Below are 17,692 nucleotides of genomic sequence, written 5' to 3'. Positions count from 1 at the left end.
AATGTCTGAACTGAAGAACATTCAGCATATGGGGGAAATTATTGTGCCAGTAACACTCCCATTTTGCAGCATTGTAGTATACACGAGGGAGACACTGGGACCAGTAAAACCCCTTAACAGTAGAGCTTGTTGACAATCAGAGTTTCCAGCACGTGAAAGATTCTGATATTTTGAAATTTGGTTTTGTTCAGTCAGGATGAAAAGTAAAAATATCAACATTTTTAATGGAATGGGAAGTTCTGAAACCCTTCGATTCAGAAGTGTCAAAACGTTATGGTTTGTGGAACCAAACTGAAGTGGTTTGTTTCTACTCGATTCAACATGAATCTGTGTCTTTCTGAGCGGCTGCAGTGCCCTATGGGAGTTGTTGTTTGGGTGCCTATTGCCACCTTTCTCCTCTATGGGCCAGGTTCCCTCGCTGGACTGCATCTCCCATGATACATTAGGATCATGTGACTCCCATGATGCACTGCAGCAGTTCAACCAGAGGCGAGATTATGGGGCATCACTAGAGGTACAGTTCAGCTGGGGAGCTTGGTCCACATAGGCAAATATTGTATTTGTTTTCCTGATGGAGTATAAAAAAAAATGTCAACAACACAGATATGATCCCCATGGAAAAATTTTGATTTTGCAAAAACTGCATTTTCTGTCCAAAAGAAGTATCATTGTAAAATTCTCAACCAGCTCAACTTAACTTACCTCCTGTCCCACCCCACAACTCCCACCATGAAACTTTGCTGTGCACACTCCTCCTTTGGAGACTTGGCTTTCTGCCCTCCCCCAAACCAATCAAATCCTAGGTGGTTTCTGGAAAGACAAACACAACAGCTAAGAATGTCAACTAGTTTTATTCATCAAGTTTGTCCAATAAAAGCACAAATCTTCTTTGGAAAAAAGGTTCCAAACATGCACACAATTTACATTTTGAAATATGTCAGATCTGTCAGTTTGTCTGTCTACGAAGCAACAACAACTTTCCATCACTAGTGCAGATGCTGGCAAGAGGCTGTTTAAAGAGTAGTTCAAATAAGGACAAAGAAAAAGACGCACAATTGGTATGACTACAGAGTTGCATTTGAATTGAAGAGGAGAAAAGATTTTTGATATTGTCATAAATATTCCATCTCTAACATATAGCAAAATAATAATAATAAAGAAGACATCCACTTTGTTCTGTCTGATATACAGATAAACAATATTGGAGCATGTAAGACCTCTATAAAACCTTGGTGAAACTGTGGGCTGGATTGGATACTTATTGCTGAGGGGGAAGTGTCGAAGAGAGAAGTTGGAGCTATGAAGTTATCTACTCCTGTTTCAATAAGACTAGCTAGGATCAGAGCCCATGAGCAGTTTGTAAGGGGATTTCAACCACTGCTTGGACCTTGCTATGGTAAATTCTCTGCCCCAGGCTGGTCAGCGGCAGCTACCGGAGAAAAATAAGTGACCAATAATAGTGAAGTGCAGTTTGGTCTAGTAATTAAGGCACTCAACTACAAGTCAAGAGACCTGGGTTCTATTCTTGGCTCTGCCAATGACCTTATGTATGACCGCAGGTAAGTCACTTCGCCTCTGTTTCGCCTCCCATCCTTCATCTGTCTCGCCTATTTCGATTGTAAGCTCACTGGGACAGGGACTGTCTACTCCTGTTAGTATGTCGAGTGCCTAGCACAACAGGGCTCTGAGCTCTCTTAGGCCATCTAGGTGCAACCGTATTACAAAGAACAACATTAGTAATGGTACTGGAGGCTTACCGTCAACCACCTTCTCCCAGTGCAAAATCAATCTGATTAGAACAAGAGTATGTTTGTAAAATGTGAGGAAACACGGCCCTTTAAGAAAATATCCGATGTACACTTCCTTTCAGCTAATGCAATCACATCTGGAATTGGAGAGAAATCTTTTCAGGGGGGGAGCGGGAAGAAAGGGAATGGGGAAAGACACTTTAAGCACAGGTTGCTTCTTGGCTGTCCATTGGGATCTCGTTGCCATAGCCGCTGTCTCCGTACTGGCAGTAGGGAGGTATCTGTGGAGCTTCAATGATCAGCAAACCTTCTGGTGATAAGGAAGCAAAAACTGTGACAGGATCCACCTCATATGGAAGTCTGAAAAGAGGAATGGAAAATTATGGGGCTGCCAATCACTTTTTTTCAGTGTCCACTACATTGCTTTCCCCTGTAGTTTTTAGACAAGCACTTGTGGTTGTTACCTTGGTTGTATTTTCCAAACTGGGCTTTGTGGGAATTCCATTTTGGCGTCACAGCATCCTATGCTCCTACATCATTACTGACTTGTCTGTCCTTTGTATTTTCCACCGGTAAACACTGCCTAGGAACAGCCAAAATGGCTGCTAGAGAACACAGCTGCTCCATAGAAAAGCAGATGCAAGTCTCTCAGTAAATTGACCATTAAGCATAGCCAGATAGTTCAGCTGTAGGGACCATCAAGTCAAGTAAAATGTCTCCATTACTCAAGGTTAACGAATATTGTGGCAGGGTCACTTTTTGCTAATAAACAGCAATTAAATATTGTGGGGCACATTTGAGTTATTGAGCTGTATATTTTTCTTGGCAATCTATCCTTATACTGTATTGCACACCCCAGTGGAAATCCACATTCGTGGACTGGGTCTAGCCAGTGTCACTTTCAGAGAATATGGTTACTAATAAATTGGACTAAAGGCGGTTAGGAAGAATGGTCCTGTGGCTAATGCCCAGGACGGGGAGTCAAGAGTCTTGGGATCCTTAGCCATCCCTGGTACAGACTTGACTGAGTCACTTAAATAGATCGCTCCGTGCCTCAGTTTCCCCATGTGTGAAATGGTAGTGATATTATTTACATACATCATGGGCTCTGATGAGGCTAGATTGATTAATGTTTGTAAAGAGAACCCCAGATGGAAAAACCATATAGAGATGTACAAAGAATTATTTAAATTAAATTGTTAAACCTCAAGCAGATCCAGAAACTCATTTACCTGCACGGAGAATTGGTAATGCCTTGTATTATTCATTATTATAACTGTGCATGTTCTGTGTATGTTTAAAGACCTCTCTTAGCCTCTCTTTTCACTATAAGGCTCTCTGTTTAATCTCCCCTGCAGATATGTTTGACTGGATGCCAACCACAGTTTATGCATCTTGAGCTTCTGCAAAGCACAAGTAAATCATCTTTATATCACTGCCTGCGTCATGGCAAAAAAAAAAACATGCCCAAATAAGGAGCCTCTCTGACTGGTTACTAAACTTGCCTGGGCTGGGCAGCGTAAATCTGCTTTCATACTGTTGTCTCCAATCTTACCCAACCAGTTTGTACTCAGACAGACAGGCTTGCTTGCATTTAGCATCTGGGCAGAGAAGCCTCCGTGCAAAGTTTGGTTCGATTTTGATTTCCAAAGAACTCCATCGTTCTGAACTCTGCGGCTCGGACCCTCACTTGCTCTGCAGCTTGGCTCACCATTTGCGCCATTCATTGTGACTGGGTAAACTCTGGCATTCACTGTGCACTGGGTTAAAGGAGGGAGCAAGGTGCAGGACAATGGTAATTGGGCCCTAGGTGTCTAGTTTTGGGGGCTTGGCAAGGGAATGGCCACAGAGCCACAACCTAAAACCACTCTGACGGGGGAACACGCGTCCCCCAGAGGCTGTTACAGCCCACGAACACTGCTCGTGACAGCAGCACAGCCACTCCCTGCGACACTCCTGCGTTAGAGGGGGGAAATCCTGCCTCCACAGCCCCACTCAGCGGCTTTGCTCCTTGTCCGTTTACTCAGGCTTAGCACTGGCCAGGCAGCACTTGGCTCTGTATGCACCGACCGCTGGGCAGGTAGCAAGTGCGAACAAAACAAGGGGGCCGAGTTTGATCTCACGCAGGTAACTCCGCTGACATCAGAGCTTTTACTGCTGACTTACACCAGTGCAAGTAGGGGGACCAGACACCAAATATGAAAAATCGGGACAGAGTGTGGGGGGTAATAGGCACCTATATAAGAAAAATCCCCAAATATCGGGACTGTCCCTATAAAATCAGGACATCTGGTCACCCTAAGTGCAAGTGACAGCAGAATGAGATCCAAGGTGTCACCTCTGACATTATGCTGCAGAAGACAGGCAAAGGGGGTGGGGGTGGGGGGGGCTGTCCATCGGTAAGGTGATTCTGAGATTTGAGGGCAGGAATAACTTTTTTTTTAAGGGGTAGAGGGGGGAAACTAGTATCCCAGCACAAGAGGATCTCATTTCACTGAAGGCCACACTGACCAGCCTGACCCATTTGCATTATTCTAAAAAAGCTCATCCTGTTACCAGTTCTTATCAGATAGTTTCACCAGGCAATAAATAGGGGCCTCTTAAAGGAAAAGTCAATGTACCAGTTACTTCTCACTTGTTGTTAAACAAATGCCGTGGCCCCATTGAAAAGTGCAGTGCAAGTCATCCAGGGCCTTGGTCCCAGTCCAGCCAAGCACCTGAGCACATGCATAACTTCAAACAGGAGCTGTTCCACTGACCACTACTTAAATCATAAAGATTCTTAAGTGTTTTCCTGGCCTGGGGCCTTCGTTTCCCTTTTTATTGTCTTTTAAAGAGTGAGCAATTTTTGTGAGTTAAAAAAAATATTGAATGACAACTTTTTTGTGTGTGTGTGCAGCCGAGTATCTTTTTCCTGATAGTTTTGACTTCTCCCATCCTTCTGGTTTTTGCTGGTTATGACATAATTTCCTTGCTTTCCCCCCCCCCCCCTTTCTCTTTATTTCCCCTAATATGAACATTCCAGCCAATTCCAAAAAATATAGTTAGGATTATGGCTGGGTCGGCGTTAAGAAGAGATCTTTTGTTTTGCCTTAGTCATGAAATATTTATAAGCAGCACGAGCTAATGAGACATTTGCCTTGCGTTACAGATCCACCATGCGACTTGCTCAGCCACAGCCAGGAATATCACAGGAAATCAATCTGTCAAGTCCTGCTGTGAGCTGAGAACGCCCACCCTCTGTAACCCTGCCCATTTGTCCAGCCTTGTTCCTCTCCAACCTGCCCTGTCCAGCTTTGACTTTCCTGGTAATGGAAAGGATATTTGCAAAACATGTTGTGACATGCAGGTCTAGCCCTGTCTATATTCTACAGAAGCTTAAGGTTAAATGTACGGATTAAAGTAAAACACTGACACCCCAACCACAACATGTGCCTTTGTGGTGGGAAAGAAACTGTAAGGTAGTAGAATTAGAGCTTGGAATTGTCTGATGTTTGTTGATTTCTAACACTGGGCCCTGCTATAGAGCATTTTGCCTATAGACCTTAGAGTGCATTTCAAAGCTGGGTAAGGCATTACTCCTGTTTTGCAGATGGGAAAACTGAGGCACAGAGAGGTTTAAGTGACACAGCAGGTCAGTGACAGAGATGGGAATAGAACCTAGGTCTCCTGCCACCCAAGATTAATACAAATTCAGTTTCCCCATCAACATGCGTTTCCTTGAAATAGACACAAGTTTGCAATCAGATTTGACCTGCCCTGAAGCGGAGGGAAATTTGGAGCTGGGGTTTGATTTGACCTGTTCTCTAGAAGTCAGCGGTGAATTTTGGGAGTGTTTGGGCCTGGGGGTTTGTTTGGAATCACATTTAGCCTCACTCCTGACCTCCAGGGGTAAGAGAAGAATTTGTTGTCTTTGGCTTCTTTTCTAAGACTTCCGATAACGGGTCTGTTTTCGCGTGGGCACCTGTTCAGTAGGAGCTGGATGGAGACACACGGACTCATGTGGAAATACCTTTCCCTGCCACTAGAGGCAAGAGCGTTGCTATCAGCTGTGCAGTCTTGTGGCTTTAAATTTCAGAGAGAGTTCTGGAGTGTGAATCATTCACACAGTGTAAGTACCAGGGACTTACGTGTTTATTTATTTTTTTGTTATTATTACTCATGTACTCATAAATAGTTCAAAAATATATGGTGGAGTCATTGGTCCAAATTCACTCATGATGTAACTCCACTGAAGTCAATACGATTACAATCTCTTGCGCCAACACAGACTGGGGCTTGTAATAACAAACCCTGAAGGAATGTGGTTTGCGGGCAGGGAATTCAACACTTTTCAAACACATCTCACTGATTTATGTTTCCCACCTAGCTGCACAAGGAGCCAGACTTTATGGCTGTGGTTTTCAAAGCTGTCCAGGGGCTTTAGATTCACAACTATTCATTTCAGTGGGAATGCGGACTCCAAATCACCTAGGCAGCCTTGAAAATCTCAGTCCATGGAGTCGATGCTGGGGGGGGGTCCTGCTGAAGGGGATGCAGCTGATGGCTTCTTGCAGGGCTGACCTCTATATTAGGGAGTAATTTCAGCATTGGTCTCAGTATTACATTCAGGTTCAGTAATTGACTCCAATACATGCACTTGCAGGCCATCCTTTCAAGCTAGTGAGGTTACCAGTTTCCCCAGGAGTACACGCCTAGTAACAGGACTTTCGCATCCATATGAACCTCATTTGGATGTCAGGAGGATGGGTGTGCATTAGGGGCACAATCTGCCCATGGACCTATCCCATTATAATCAATGGGACCCAGGGCATCTGAGAGCAGAACCTGGCCGTCGGTGGATCACAGGGAGCTGAGGGAGAGTTGCTTGATTGCTTGCTCAGAAAATCATGTCATGCTTTCAAAAATAAGAGACTCGTCATCATTCCTAAACCCGGCTCTCCTCTGTGGAGTGAGAGCCCCGTGTGGGCAAGCCCCATAAGAAAGAACTGAGAAACCACGGTGTATATTATACATACTGGATTTTCTTGGTGAAGTTCTTGGAGACTATTCCTCCTTCTTCCTGTTGCTCTTCATGTTTGCCTGGAGGGGACAGGAACACACAACAACAACGTCTCAGAGGGCTGTTTTACCAACAGGCAAAAAAAGTGCTACTCAGATTCTCTTCCCCTGCCCCATGTTCAAATCTCCCTTCACAGTTTGACCCAGCAAAGCTCTTGCTTCTGCAAGAGCCTCCTAAAAGAAAAATAACATGGGGAGAAGCTGATGGTGAAGGAACCTGCAGTACTAAGCCCAAAACTTAACAGCAAACAGGCACCGTGGGAGAAGGAACCCTGCCTTCTGCATCTAGGTTAGTGGGCCTAATTCTGCTCTGCCTTACACCAATGTAACTACACTGGCTTCAGTGGAGTTGTTCCTGATTTACACCAATGTGAGAAGATATTCAGGCCCAGGTTCTCAATGTCGAGTCGTAAGCAGGTGTCATGGGCTCCAGACTGCCCTACCCTTTTCATAATGCTAAACGGGAGGGGCCCCTAGCAGATGGGATGGAGGTTCCAGGGAGATGGGTAGGTATGGAAGAGGTTGAGGAGCACTGCTCTAAGACACCCTTTGCTGAAAGTCTAATCTTATTAGAGCCAAAAGCATGTGGACAATCCAGGTTCTAGATGGGGCAAATACAGAAAAACCTGTTCTCACCTCTGTGTACTACAGATCCAAAATAGGAATCGGCTAACTGGGCTGTGCTCTTGGAGGCCCTGTTCCTGCACCATAAAAGCCAATGGGAGCTTTGCTATTGGCTTCAACCAGCCCTGAAATGTCCCCGATCCAAAGTTCTCAGCATCCTAGAACCGATCAGAGCCATTAGAAGGTTGTGTGGTGAGAAGGAATGGAAGTGGTGGGCGGTGACAAAAATTGTGGGTTAAAGAAGATCCTTAGAATGAAGGGTAGCAAGGTGTTCGCGTAGCAGAATGAGACCGTTTGAACAGCTGGAGGTTGGGACAGATCAATAAAACAACTAGGAAAATCTATTTAGAATTCACAGGCAAGAGAGTTTAAATAACTTGAAGCGTTGACAGATGAGGCCTTGGTGGGTTCTGGTTTGCTGACACTGCTGGTTGCTTAGTATTGCTGTAATGAGCACAGAGCCCCAGACAATGCGGATAGTTCCAGGCTAGCTTTGGGGAAGCACCTGAACGTTTGACTGCATGTAAGAATGGGTGGAGATCCCACAGCAGCTGAAGCATGTCCTGTACCGCCACCTATGCCCATCAAATTATCAGCCCTAGAGAGTCTCCTACCCAGTGTTATGGAAAATGGTCATGAATCCAAGGGTGATACAGTGCGGGAGACTTAGAGAATAGCGGTAGCCGAAGAAGTGAGGCTACATCTTGTGGAGGACTGTGACAGTCCACACCTCCACCTCCTTCTATTTCAAATCCTTCCTTAAAGGTAATCTCCTCCAAAAGGCCGTTGACCCCAGTTCCCTAACCTTCCAGCAAGCTGAGCATGCCAATACATGTGATTATGTCTTCCTCTACTGGCTGGGCCTAGAAACTCTAGAGCAGGCAGCTTCTTTCTATGCTCTTCCAGGTCTTCCTCCTGACCAGGCTCTCCCTTCGCTCGTGGAGCTCCCCTGGCAGCCCAAGTGGTTTGGGTGCTGAAGGCATGGAATGACCATGGGAAAGCTATCTGTATGTGGCCATGGTTTGCTATACTAGCATAAAAATTGAATGAAACATGGAATTAACAAGGTGCGCTGAACTTCCCTGCTCACTCAGTCATCCTGGTTTTGCCAACCCTGCGTGTTTAAAAATCCCTCCCCCCACAATCATGGCATTGGCTTAACAATCATAGAAAAAAATGCCTTCTGAGGCTTTAGGGTCACACTGGGGCCACATTTTTACACTTCACAGCCAGGAGGGCTAGACAGTTACCTTTATTGTGTAATGACAGCTGAGAATCTCACCTGATCCCATGCCTCCAGGAGCTGGGGCTTTAAGAAAAATCACTAGGTATCACGAGACTCTCAATAAAATCTCATGAGGTGGCCACACTGTTGCCCTCTTATTTGTCTGGAAAGTATCTGGCACACTTTGGTGCTCCTTAGCTATTAATAATGGACAGATAAGCACCCTCTGCTACATAATGCTCAATAGTCTAATTCAGCAACTACAGGGTTAAATTCTGGAATGCAGCTCATGGCTTAATTGGAACATCCTGTGTCAGAGACCAGTGCTAAGGGTGAAACATTATTGCTGCTTGTTCTGGGAAGATGTCTAATTAAACCTAGGGCGTGTCTGCAAAGCAACAGAATGGCAGAAAACCCCGGGCCTTGTTACTGTGTTTAAATGCAAGTTTAAAATCCAAGTGGATGCTCTGTGATTCTTCATTACCTGGCAGATGTATAGATCAGAGGCCTCTGGTAAATATACTGCAGTATAGATATGGAATAATAATCAAATAGGCCTGATTGCGATCTCACATCTGCATAAATCAGGGTAACGCTAGGGTGGCAGCGTCCAGCCAGCGTCCAGAATGGAGCTGGATGAAATTTTTCAGACAGACAAAAAACTCTCTTCATTGAAAGATACAGATTCAAGTTGACCTAAACATTTTGTGAATGTGTGTAGAATTCGCTGTTTCAGTCACTCCTCCCCCCAGTTCTGAAAAAAATCAAAGTGTTTGGTTCTGCCCTTGTCTACAGCAAATGTTTGGATTATTTTTTAAATTTGAAATGATTTTTTCTTTCAAATTTTACTTGATTATTGTTTTAAAGGTACAAAAATCCAAAAATAAAACAAAACATTTGGTTTGGCCCAAAACGATTCTCCACCCCCACTTTTTCTGATTGGCCAGTGAGCCAAAAAACCCCCCCCCCACCACCACTCAGTTCTCTGCACAGCTCCAGCGAGCCCTGAATCAGCCCCCGGCTGTGTTTGCTGCTGACCCAGTGGCAGAACTCGCCATAAGCGTGGAGTGCTTCCCCCAGAAAGAACTGCCCCACAATCAAACACAGCAGGAAGAAAACTGGTTTCTAGCTGCTGCTCCTCAGTTCCCTTTCGCAGGCAGATTCCACCGTAGTGGGAGTGGAGGCAACTCCCATTGACTTCACCTGCTAGAAGGAGTTACCACCGTCATAGTCCATGGCGGAAGTGGCCCAAAGAGCAGGCATCAAGCACCAAACCATGTTCCGGGGGGAGGCTACTACCAGCAGGTAGCTCAGACATGATCAGTTCCCAAACACAAGGACGAGCCTTCTCCCCCAGCATGCTCCCAGAGCAAGGTGCTGATCAGAATGGGGGTGGCATTTTGTTTGGTTCATCCGGCCCAAAGATTATTTGTCCCTTTAAAAGAGAGTTTGTCAGCCAGAGTCCCCCAGGTTCATCCCACTTCTAGTGTGGGAGTCCCTTCTGCAAGGGGGAAAACCTTTCCTCGTAGTTACCCTGTTCCTCTGGCAAGACTTAGCAAGCAACAGCTCTCTCCTGCTCTCCCTAGCCTTAATCCTGGTTATGGTCACTTTTGCTGTGGTTTCCCGAAACCTATGAATCCATGAGATCCATAAGGCTGCCGTAGTCCATCCCTCTGTTAGCATAAGATTTCCCCAATACTTTGGCGGCTGTAGCTTGATGGGTCATTGTGCTCCAATGTTTTCACATTGTTTTGCTGCACGATCAGTCTCCCTCCTGACACTTCAGACTGAAAGCAGATCTCTCTGGCCTCCTGCCACGCCAGGGGTGGCCTGTTCCTTTTCCTCCCCTATCCCCAGCATAATCCTCCAACTTCCTTCCCCAGGGGCCGGTGCAGTTCCCCAGAGCACTTACAGCTCAGCTCTGTGAAGCAGATCCTCAGCTGGTGTAAATCAGCAGGGCTCTTTTCAAGTCAAAGGAGTGACACTGATTTACAAGAGCTGAAGAGCCAGCCCTGGTTCTTTTACTTTTCTTTTCTTCTGTTCAGAGCTTCCCTTCCCCCTGGCGCTTGCTAGCAGGGCTGTGCAGAGAGAATCTCATCAGTTCTTTTTTTCCCCCCCTGCCCACTTTATGTTTTCCTCGTAACACGTTATTTTTAAATGCTACATTAATTGTTGGGAAATCACAATCGAATTTTTATGGCCTCCTCATTGAGCGCTGGTGAATTGGCTCCATCATCAGTGTTATTGCAGGGGTTGCTAAATGAATTAACAATTAGACACAACATAAAGAAAGGGGTTTTTTTCCCCTTCCCAGGTTATTTCTTTTGTTGTTTCTGCTCTGTTAACCTCTCCCTTTGTTTCCCAGCTTTGTGTTCTGTTTCCATCACCCTTCTCTAACTCAATTGCACAATGTATGTGCTCCCCCCTCCCCCACTTGTTAATCCTCCCTTATTTTAAAAACTCCACTTAACGCTTTCTGGTCATCTCCGTTTCCAGCCCCCTTCCTCCTCCTGTTCTTTTTGTCTGGTTGTCCTGCCCCTTTGGGACTTGTTCCTGTTTGGGGGAGGGGTGGAGAGTAGGGTCATTGCAGCATTCCTGACTGCCAGTAGCTGCTGAATGCCTGAGGACACTGAAGTGAGACACTGTCCCTTTAAAGGAATTTCCCCTTGGGCCCAGAAACTCTGGAATGAGCCATAATTAACAGAATTGTCTTGGGTGGAGTGCAAACGCTCACTGCTGCCATGATTGGGGCTATTGACTTCATGGGGACTAATCACTTCAATTTAACCCAATGAGACTTGTTTGGCATGACCAGTGTCACCAGAGTGTAAAAAGAGAAACAGACCCAGGTCTCAGTCCGGGCTCACTGTGCCCACCTCTGGATAGAGCTACCCGCTAGGTAGGAGTTCATCCAGTGTCCGGCACAGTAGTCAGGCAGCAAGTGTGTGCAGGTTCTTCCTTTCTAGATGTGAACGCTCTATGCTTTTCTGGGCTGAGATGTTCAAAGTTATGTCTGTGCTTTGGACGCTCAATTTCCAATCCTTACGCAGCTTTGAAAATCTCACCCTTGCCCTTTGCTTAGACTTTCACCCTATCCAGTTTAAGGAAATGAATGTCCTAGCTCTTCAAAACTGGCAGAGCATTTAAACCTCTAGGCCCTGGTGCTCCTCTCACACTAGTGTAAATCAGGCACAACTCCATCCCAGTCCCTAGAGTCCCACTGCTGTGAAACTGGAGTAAGCAGAAGGAGAATCAGGCCCCTCAAGCCTGTTAACCTCCTCGATTTCTCTCAGTCTGGATGCTGGGAGTAGCCCCATCCGTCACATTTCACTTTCCCTGCCTCAGGCTGCAGTGTTTGGGGTGCACATGCTGCAGGGGACTGTTCCTTTGGTAAAAGAAAGCTTACATAGGATTGGCAGAAACTCCTGGAATTAGTTATTTGAACCTTAGATTTTGTAAGAGATTTTTTTTTCTTTTCTTTTTAGGACCTAGATTTATTTCCATTTCTCTGTGGTCCTTTTTTCTGTGCTTCTCTTCCTCTGCTCCCTGTCTCTCACTCACCTGACACTTCCACGTAGCCGTCCTTGGTTTTCACGGTCAGCTCCTCGGGTTTAAAGCTTTGCACGTTGACACACACCTTCCAGGGCTCCCCAGAGAAGGGAGCAGGACTCCGACCTTCAGGGTAACTGCCGAACCTGGAGCCGTATCCGGGAGGGGGCATGCCAGGGGCTCGAGCCATTCCTGATCGCAGTGGACCGGGCCAGGTACTGGTCAGTCGTGGGCGAGCCCAGTCCAGCAAGTCTGCAGTCAGGTCCCCAGAGAAGGGGCACATGCCGAAGTCATCGTCCAGGAGTCGAGAGGACAAGCCAGGTTCTCTGAATCGGTCTCGGACATTTCGGTGCCTGGGGGAGTAATGGCAGGAAAAGGGCATCTGGCTGTCAGCCATGATTTTCTTCTAAGTCAAAAACAACACTGAGTGAGGACAAAACTGCCAACGCTGTCCGGCTCTAGAGCACAGAAATGTCAGTGTTTGCTTTTCTGTTCCTTAGTGCAAAGTTTCCCTGGAGAAAGTTCCCAGGATTGAGTCATCCACTCACTCAAACCAGAGAGGGGGGAACTGCTGTGACGAGATTCCAACAGTTTATATTAGTTTATACCCGTTCCCTAAAACCAACACGATAAAAAAAAAATCAGGGCTGAATCATTCAAAGATTTAAAAGGCAGGGAGCAAAGAATTCAGGAGGCAGGGAGCGCGAGGAGAGAAAAAGTATCCTGTTTGTTTGAAATTCCACCCAAGAGAAAGTGGGGGAGCGAAGAAAAAAATACCTTGGTGGTGAAAAATCTCTTCGAGGGAGCGAGAAAATCCCCAACTTAAGACGCTTGTTTCCTCTGTCTACCTGCCCCTTTCCCTTCCGATCCCTGGCAGGAGCTTAAATAAACATTTGTGCTCAGAGTCGAGAAACTTCTCTAACATTCCAACCAGCTGGGAGCCTTCTATTTATATGGAGTTCGGGGCTGGGGGTTGTGCTTTGCAATCCTTGCCCTGTCAGCTGAGTATTTTAGAGAGGATGAAACACCCTTGGAGAATCTATGCTGTGACAGCTGACCTCTCCCACTGGGCCGGGAATACTTACGTGGGACAGCCAAGTTTAGGCAGCTTTCCTCACTTGCCACTCCTTCTGCTCTGCTCCCTCCCCGCCTTTGCTCCCTCCCTAGCCCACAGCAGCCAACATGCTCCGAATAGCTTCAGGGCTGACTGCATCCCCCCTCCTGTCACCATTTTAAAATACCTCCCTGGCCCAAAAGCTTATCAGAGCCCTCGCTCGCCTGGCACTGTAAGGACACCTGTTAGCAGGGGCTGATTGAGCCAAGCACTGTACCGCTTAGTGTGAGTCGTTCCCTTGTGGCTTCGGTGCCGGTATCGGGGTTAGTGACGATCTAGGGCTGTGCGCACGGGGTCAGACTTTTAAAGAGGGTCCTTGTGTGGCAGAGCAGCCGGCTGACTCAGCCCTGGCACGGACGCCCAGTCCCCGCTACAGTCAGGGTTAGGAGACCAATCCCACGGCAAGTGCTTCATGGCAATTGTGAGTAGATTGGGCCCTGGATTAGGTCTGCTTCTCCCCCGGTACCATAAGCAGCTGGCCAGTGTGTGTGGGGGGTGCCCCCCCACGATGGGGCAGCACTGGCTGGGGAGGCTTTGGCCAGGGTGGCTGGCCGGCCGCTCCCACTGACACCCCCGAAGCAGGAAGCTGTGGTGCAAACAGTATCTCCCCTCTCCCTTGGCACAAATCCTCCTCCAGGGCTGCAGCAGCCCCTGCTGGCCTAGGAAGCGTCATTTGTCCCCCCAGAGTTTGGGGGGGGGGAATTGAGCCCCACTTCAATATGCTGTCTCTGCAGCTGGCCCCTCGTACGGGTGCTGGTGCCGGGAGCAGTGGGGTGGGCTCTGGGGAGGTGCTTGTGGGACAGTTGTGGGGAGCATGGTGGGTAACTGAGCACGGGATAAACCGTTGTTCAGGGTCGTACCAGTTCAGGGCTGGTCCAGGCTCCCCCACCGCCCCGTGCTGGGATTCTCCCCGGGACAGCGCAGGGCAGCTACGGACTCTGCTCTGCCAGGCCTAGCAGGTGGCCAGGAGCTTCTAGAGCACTGAACCCAGGCCAACAAGGGAGGTTTCGGGCTTGCCTCACCCCAGCTCCAGAACGTTAACAGACCTGGGGAGGTGCTTTTTGCGTCACTCACACGCCTGCCCTCCCACAGTTGCTGCACCCAGCTGGAGCTACGTGACTACGGCCTATAATTACAGTATGGAGCAGGCTGAGCCAGGCAGAGTTGTGCCTCCATCCCCATGGGGTGCAGGAACCATGACCAGCTCACATCGCTAGATCCGCCTCGCTCTCGCTCCTTTGAAGGCTGGCCAGACATGTCTCTGTTCCTGGGTCTGCCCCAGCCCCAGCTCCCTTTGAAGTGCCTGGGAAGCCTCCCCAGGGCTTCCAGGGGCTGGGCCCACGAAGTGCTGCTTTAACGTCTGTTGAAACTGGCCTGGGATGCATTTGACCTTCACAGACCTTGCCAAAGCCCCAGCGAGCTCCCAGCTGGGGCTGTCAGTAGCACAGGGGGTGTGTACGTGTTTGACTGCTCTGGGGAGGAGAATCCTGAGCGCGGGCCTCTCTGGCGGGGATGGCTCCACACAGGCTACAGAGGGGGCGACCGCCCGGGGCAGGGAAATCACCCTGCCCCTCCCTGCCGTGTGGCAGCTGAATTTCATTTCAGTGGTGTCATGCATCCCCCTCCAGGCATCCGGAAGGGCATGTTGTCCCCATGCAGTTACCAAGCGCTGGCTTTCAATGCCCTTCATTTCAGAAATGAACCGAGGGCTTATAGAGGCCTGGGGATCATGGCTGCCAGGCTGCGGGGGCAGAGGATGTCTGCATGCTGGTACAGGGTCGGGTGAGATCATTGACTCATAATAATGACTGACTTCACCAGTGCTTTCGCACCGCCCCGCACTCCCCCTGAGCCTCACCGGCGCTTTTGCGCCACCCCGCACTCCCCCTAAGCCTCGCCGGCACTTTCACGCTGCCCTGCACTCCCCCAGAGCCTCGCCCGCGCTTTCGCGCCGCCCCGCACTCCCCCAGAGCCTCGCCCACGCTTTCGCACCGCCCCGCGCTCCCCCTGAGCCTCGTCGGCGCTTTCACACTGCCCTGCACTCCCCCTGAGCCTCGCCGGCGCTTTCGTGCCGCCCCGCACTCCCCCAGAGCCTCGCTGGTGCTTTCGCGCCGCCCCACACTCCCCCAGAGCTTGCATGTCTCCCAGAGGTGCAGGGGAATGCCCAGCTCAACCAGAATTAGCCTGTAGTTAAAAAAAAGGCAGAGGGCTCCTTACCGAGGAATTGAGGCTAGACAGGGCCTATTCGGTTGCCCAGTGCACTCTCCTGCCAATGCAGGATTCACCTGCTGTATAGCCTCTAAATGGGGCTCCCTCCGCAGTCCGCTTCCCTGTGGAGACCATTCCAGAGGCCAGTCAGTGTCTAACAGATGGCATCGCTCGGCCACGTTGCCTGACATCCCGCCTCTGTTTTCTTCTGCTTCACTTCAGCCCATCATTCCACCTCTTCCCGTCCCCACTCTCTGTGTTCTCCACCGGCTCCTGAGTCACTGGTTACCAGACATGTCCTAGGTAGTGGTGTTCAGCTCTCAGGCCGCACTCCAAACGTCACCTCAGCCGCCAGGCTAATCACAGTGGGAGGGACTCGGAGACGGTAACGAAACGTGGAAGGAGCAGGGCCGGGATCCAGGCTTCCCTCTGGCGCAAGCTCAGTGCAGTGCAGCTCCCTGCCGCGTCGCTTGGTCGCCTCTGGAGCAAGAATTGAGTTTTTCGCACTGAAATTGGTCGATAGAGCGTTTCTAGAGGGGATTGAGAGGGAATCAGGGTGATGAGCAAAAGCCGGATCCTGTGGCAGAATGAAGTCACAGTTCCTGACTGCCTGCTATGTGACCCCAGGGAGGCACAGGTTGAACTGCTTCGCTTCCCAGGGGATTACACCAGCGTCTTCCTAGAGCAGCATCGGGGGGAAGCAGGACGACAGGGGTCCTCGTCCCTTGGCTGTTGGGGGCCTCCCCCATCCATAAGGGTGCAGAATTTGAAACTGTTTCCCCTTCTGCCTAATGCCCCCAGGCTAGTGGGTCCATTTACTGATTGATGGGCGCCACGGGTGCCTCTCTTGGGGACAAATTTTGGCAGCCTGGCTCACACTGAGTAGTATCTGAAGCTTCTAGATAAGTTCCATCTACGACATCCACGGTGCCGTACCCTTCATCAAACGGGAGGTGACCGTTACCAAGCACGAGGCTCTGGAACATAGTCACGCCACAGGGCTCAAAGCCAGGCACGTCGCAACCTAGGTCCGCTGGGCTGGTCACGTGTTGAAGATGGACAACACCAGAATGCCACCGCAGTGAACTGAAAGTGGGTGACTGCATATGAACCGATTCAAGGCCTCCCTGAAGTGTAGCCGCAACATTGACGCGGTCAGCAACAGCCAGATCGCGCTGGGGAGCCGCAGTCAAGGATGGGGATTACTTGCCAGGTGGCTCTTGAGGCACTGAGGCTGAGTCGTAAAGAGTAGGCGCAGACGACAATCCCTTCCTTGGCCTCGGGCGACCCATGCACTTCCTGCCACGCGCACAGCGGCCTTTTTAGCCACTGTTGTACTCACAGGCGTCACGTGTCCTCTTCGGTCACCACAGAACAGCAAACAAGAAAAGTCTCTTACTCCGGGCGCTGTCCCTTGGCAATCAGTGGCACTGCCCAGGCAGGAAGGGGCTGTTTAGTGGGAGGAAGGGGGTCAGAATTTGGCCCTGTGTCAAGCAATGGTTAGGCCCGTGGCTCCAACCCCACCCCATCTTTGAACACTAACAACTATGGTTATAACAGTTAATATGTTTAAGCACATGAGCAAGCTGCAGCCATGTAAGTCGCCCCGTTGAGGTCACTGAAGTTAGGCCTCTGCTTAAGTACCTGACCGAATCGGCACCTCAGTACCCTGCCAATGTCGCATTGCGAGAGGGATCTGGGTGGCAGCAAACTGGCTCCAATGACCTTGGCGAAGGCAGCGTGATGCTGTCTGGGACGGGAAGGCATTTGGATGAAGGTGGCCTCACCACTAGGCATGGGGGGGAAGGCTCATGTTTGGTGGGGCGGGCACAAATCAGCTCTGGGGCTTGAAGAATCACCTTTGCTCTCCCCCTGCTCCAAGTGTAACTCAGCCTGGCCGGAGTGGCTGATCCTACAGCTGTAAATATGCATTGTACATTCCTTGGGCCAGCGCCCGGCAGCTTAAGCCCTGCAGAGGTTAGTGGCAGACCTGTGAGCGATGCTAGCACTGCTTTCCATTGCTCATCCTCCCTGGATCTGTGCGCCTTGCTCCTTCCTTCCAACACCTACACATTCTCCATACACTTGACAGAGCTAATTATACCAATAACATTTTAATGTGCCGTGGGGTAATCGTTAATTCATTGGGTGGTCACTGTAAAA

General features: G+C 49.1%; 1 protein-coding gene across 1 annotated transcript; it reads right to left on the bottom strand.

Moving 5' to 3' along the window:
- Nucleotides 1-832: 832 nt before the first annotated feature.
- Nucleotides 833-13,145, bottom strand: HSPB8 (heat shock protein family B (small) member 8). The gene is made up of 3 exons (XM_024197394.3): nucleotides 12,220-13,145; nucleotides 6,767-6,830; nucleotides 833-2,108 (listed from the first exon to the last, which is right to left on the bottom strand). The coding sequence occupies exons 1-3, from the start codon at nucleotides 12,602-12,604 to the stop codon at nucleotides 1,949-1,951; spliced, it is 609 nt and encodes a 202-aa protein (XP_024053162.2). The 5' UTR covers nucleotides 12,605-13,145; the 3' UTR covers nucleotides 833-1,948.
- Between the last annotated feature and the right edge of the window lie 4,547 nt (nucleotides 13,146-17,692).

Source organism: Terrapene carolina, unplaced genomic scaffold (assembly GCF_002925995.2).
Source record: "Terrapene carolina triunguis isolate 2854851 unplaced genomic scaffold, T_m_triunguis-2.0 Scaffold951, whole genome shotgun sequence".
Classification (NCBI taxonomy): domain Eukaryota; kingdom Metazoa; phylum Chordata; order Testudines; family Emydidae; genus Terrapene; species Terrapene triunguis.
This window is presented reverse-complemented; position numbering and strand designations above follow the sequence as displayed.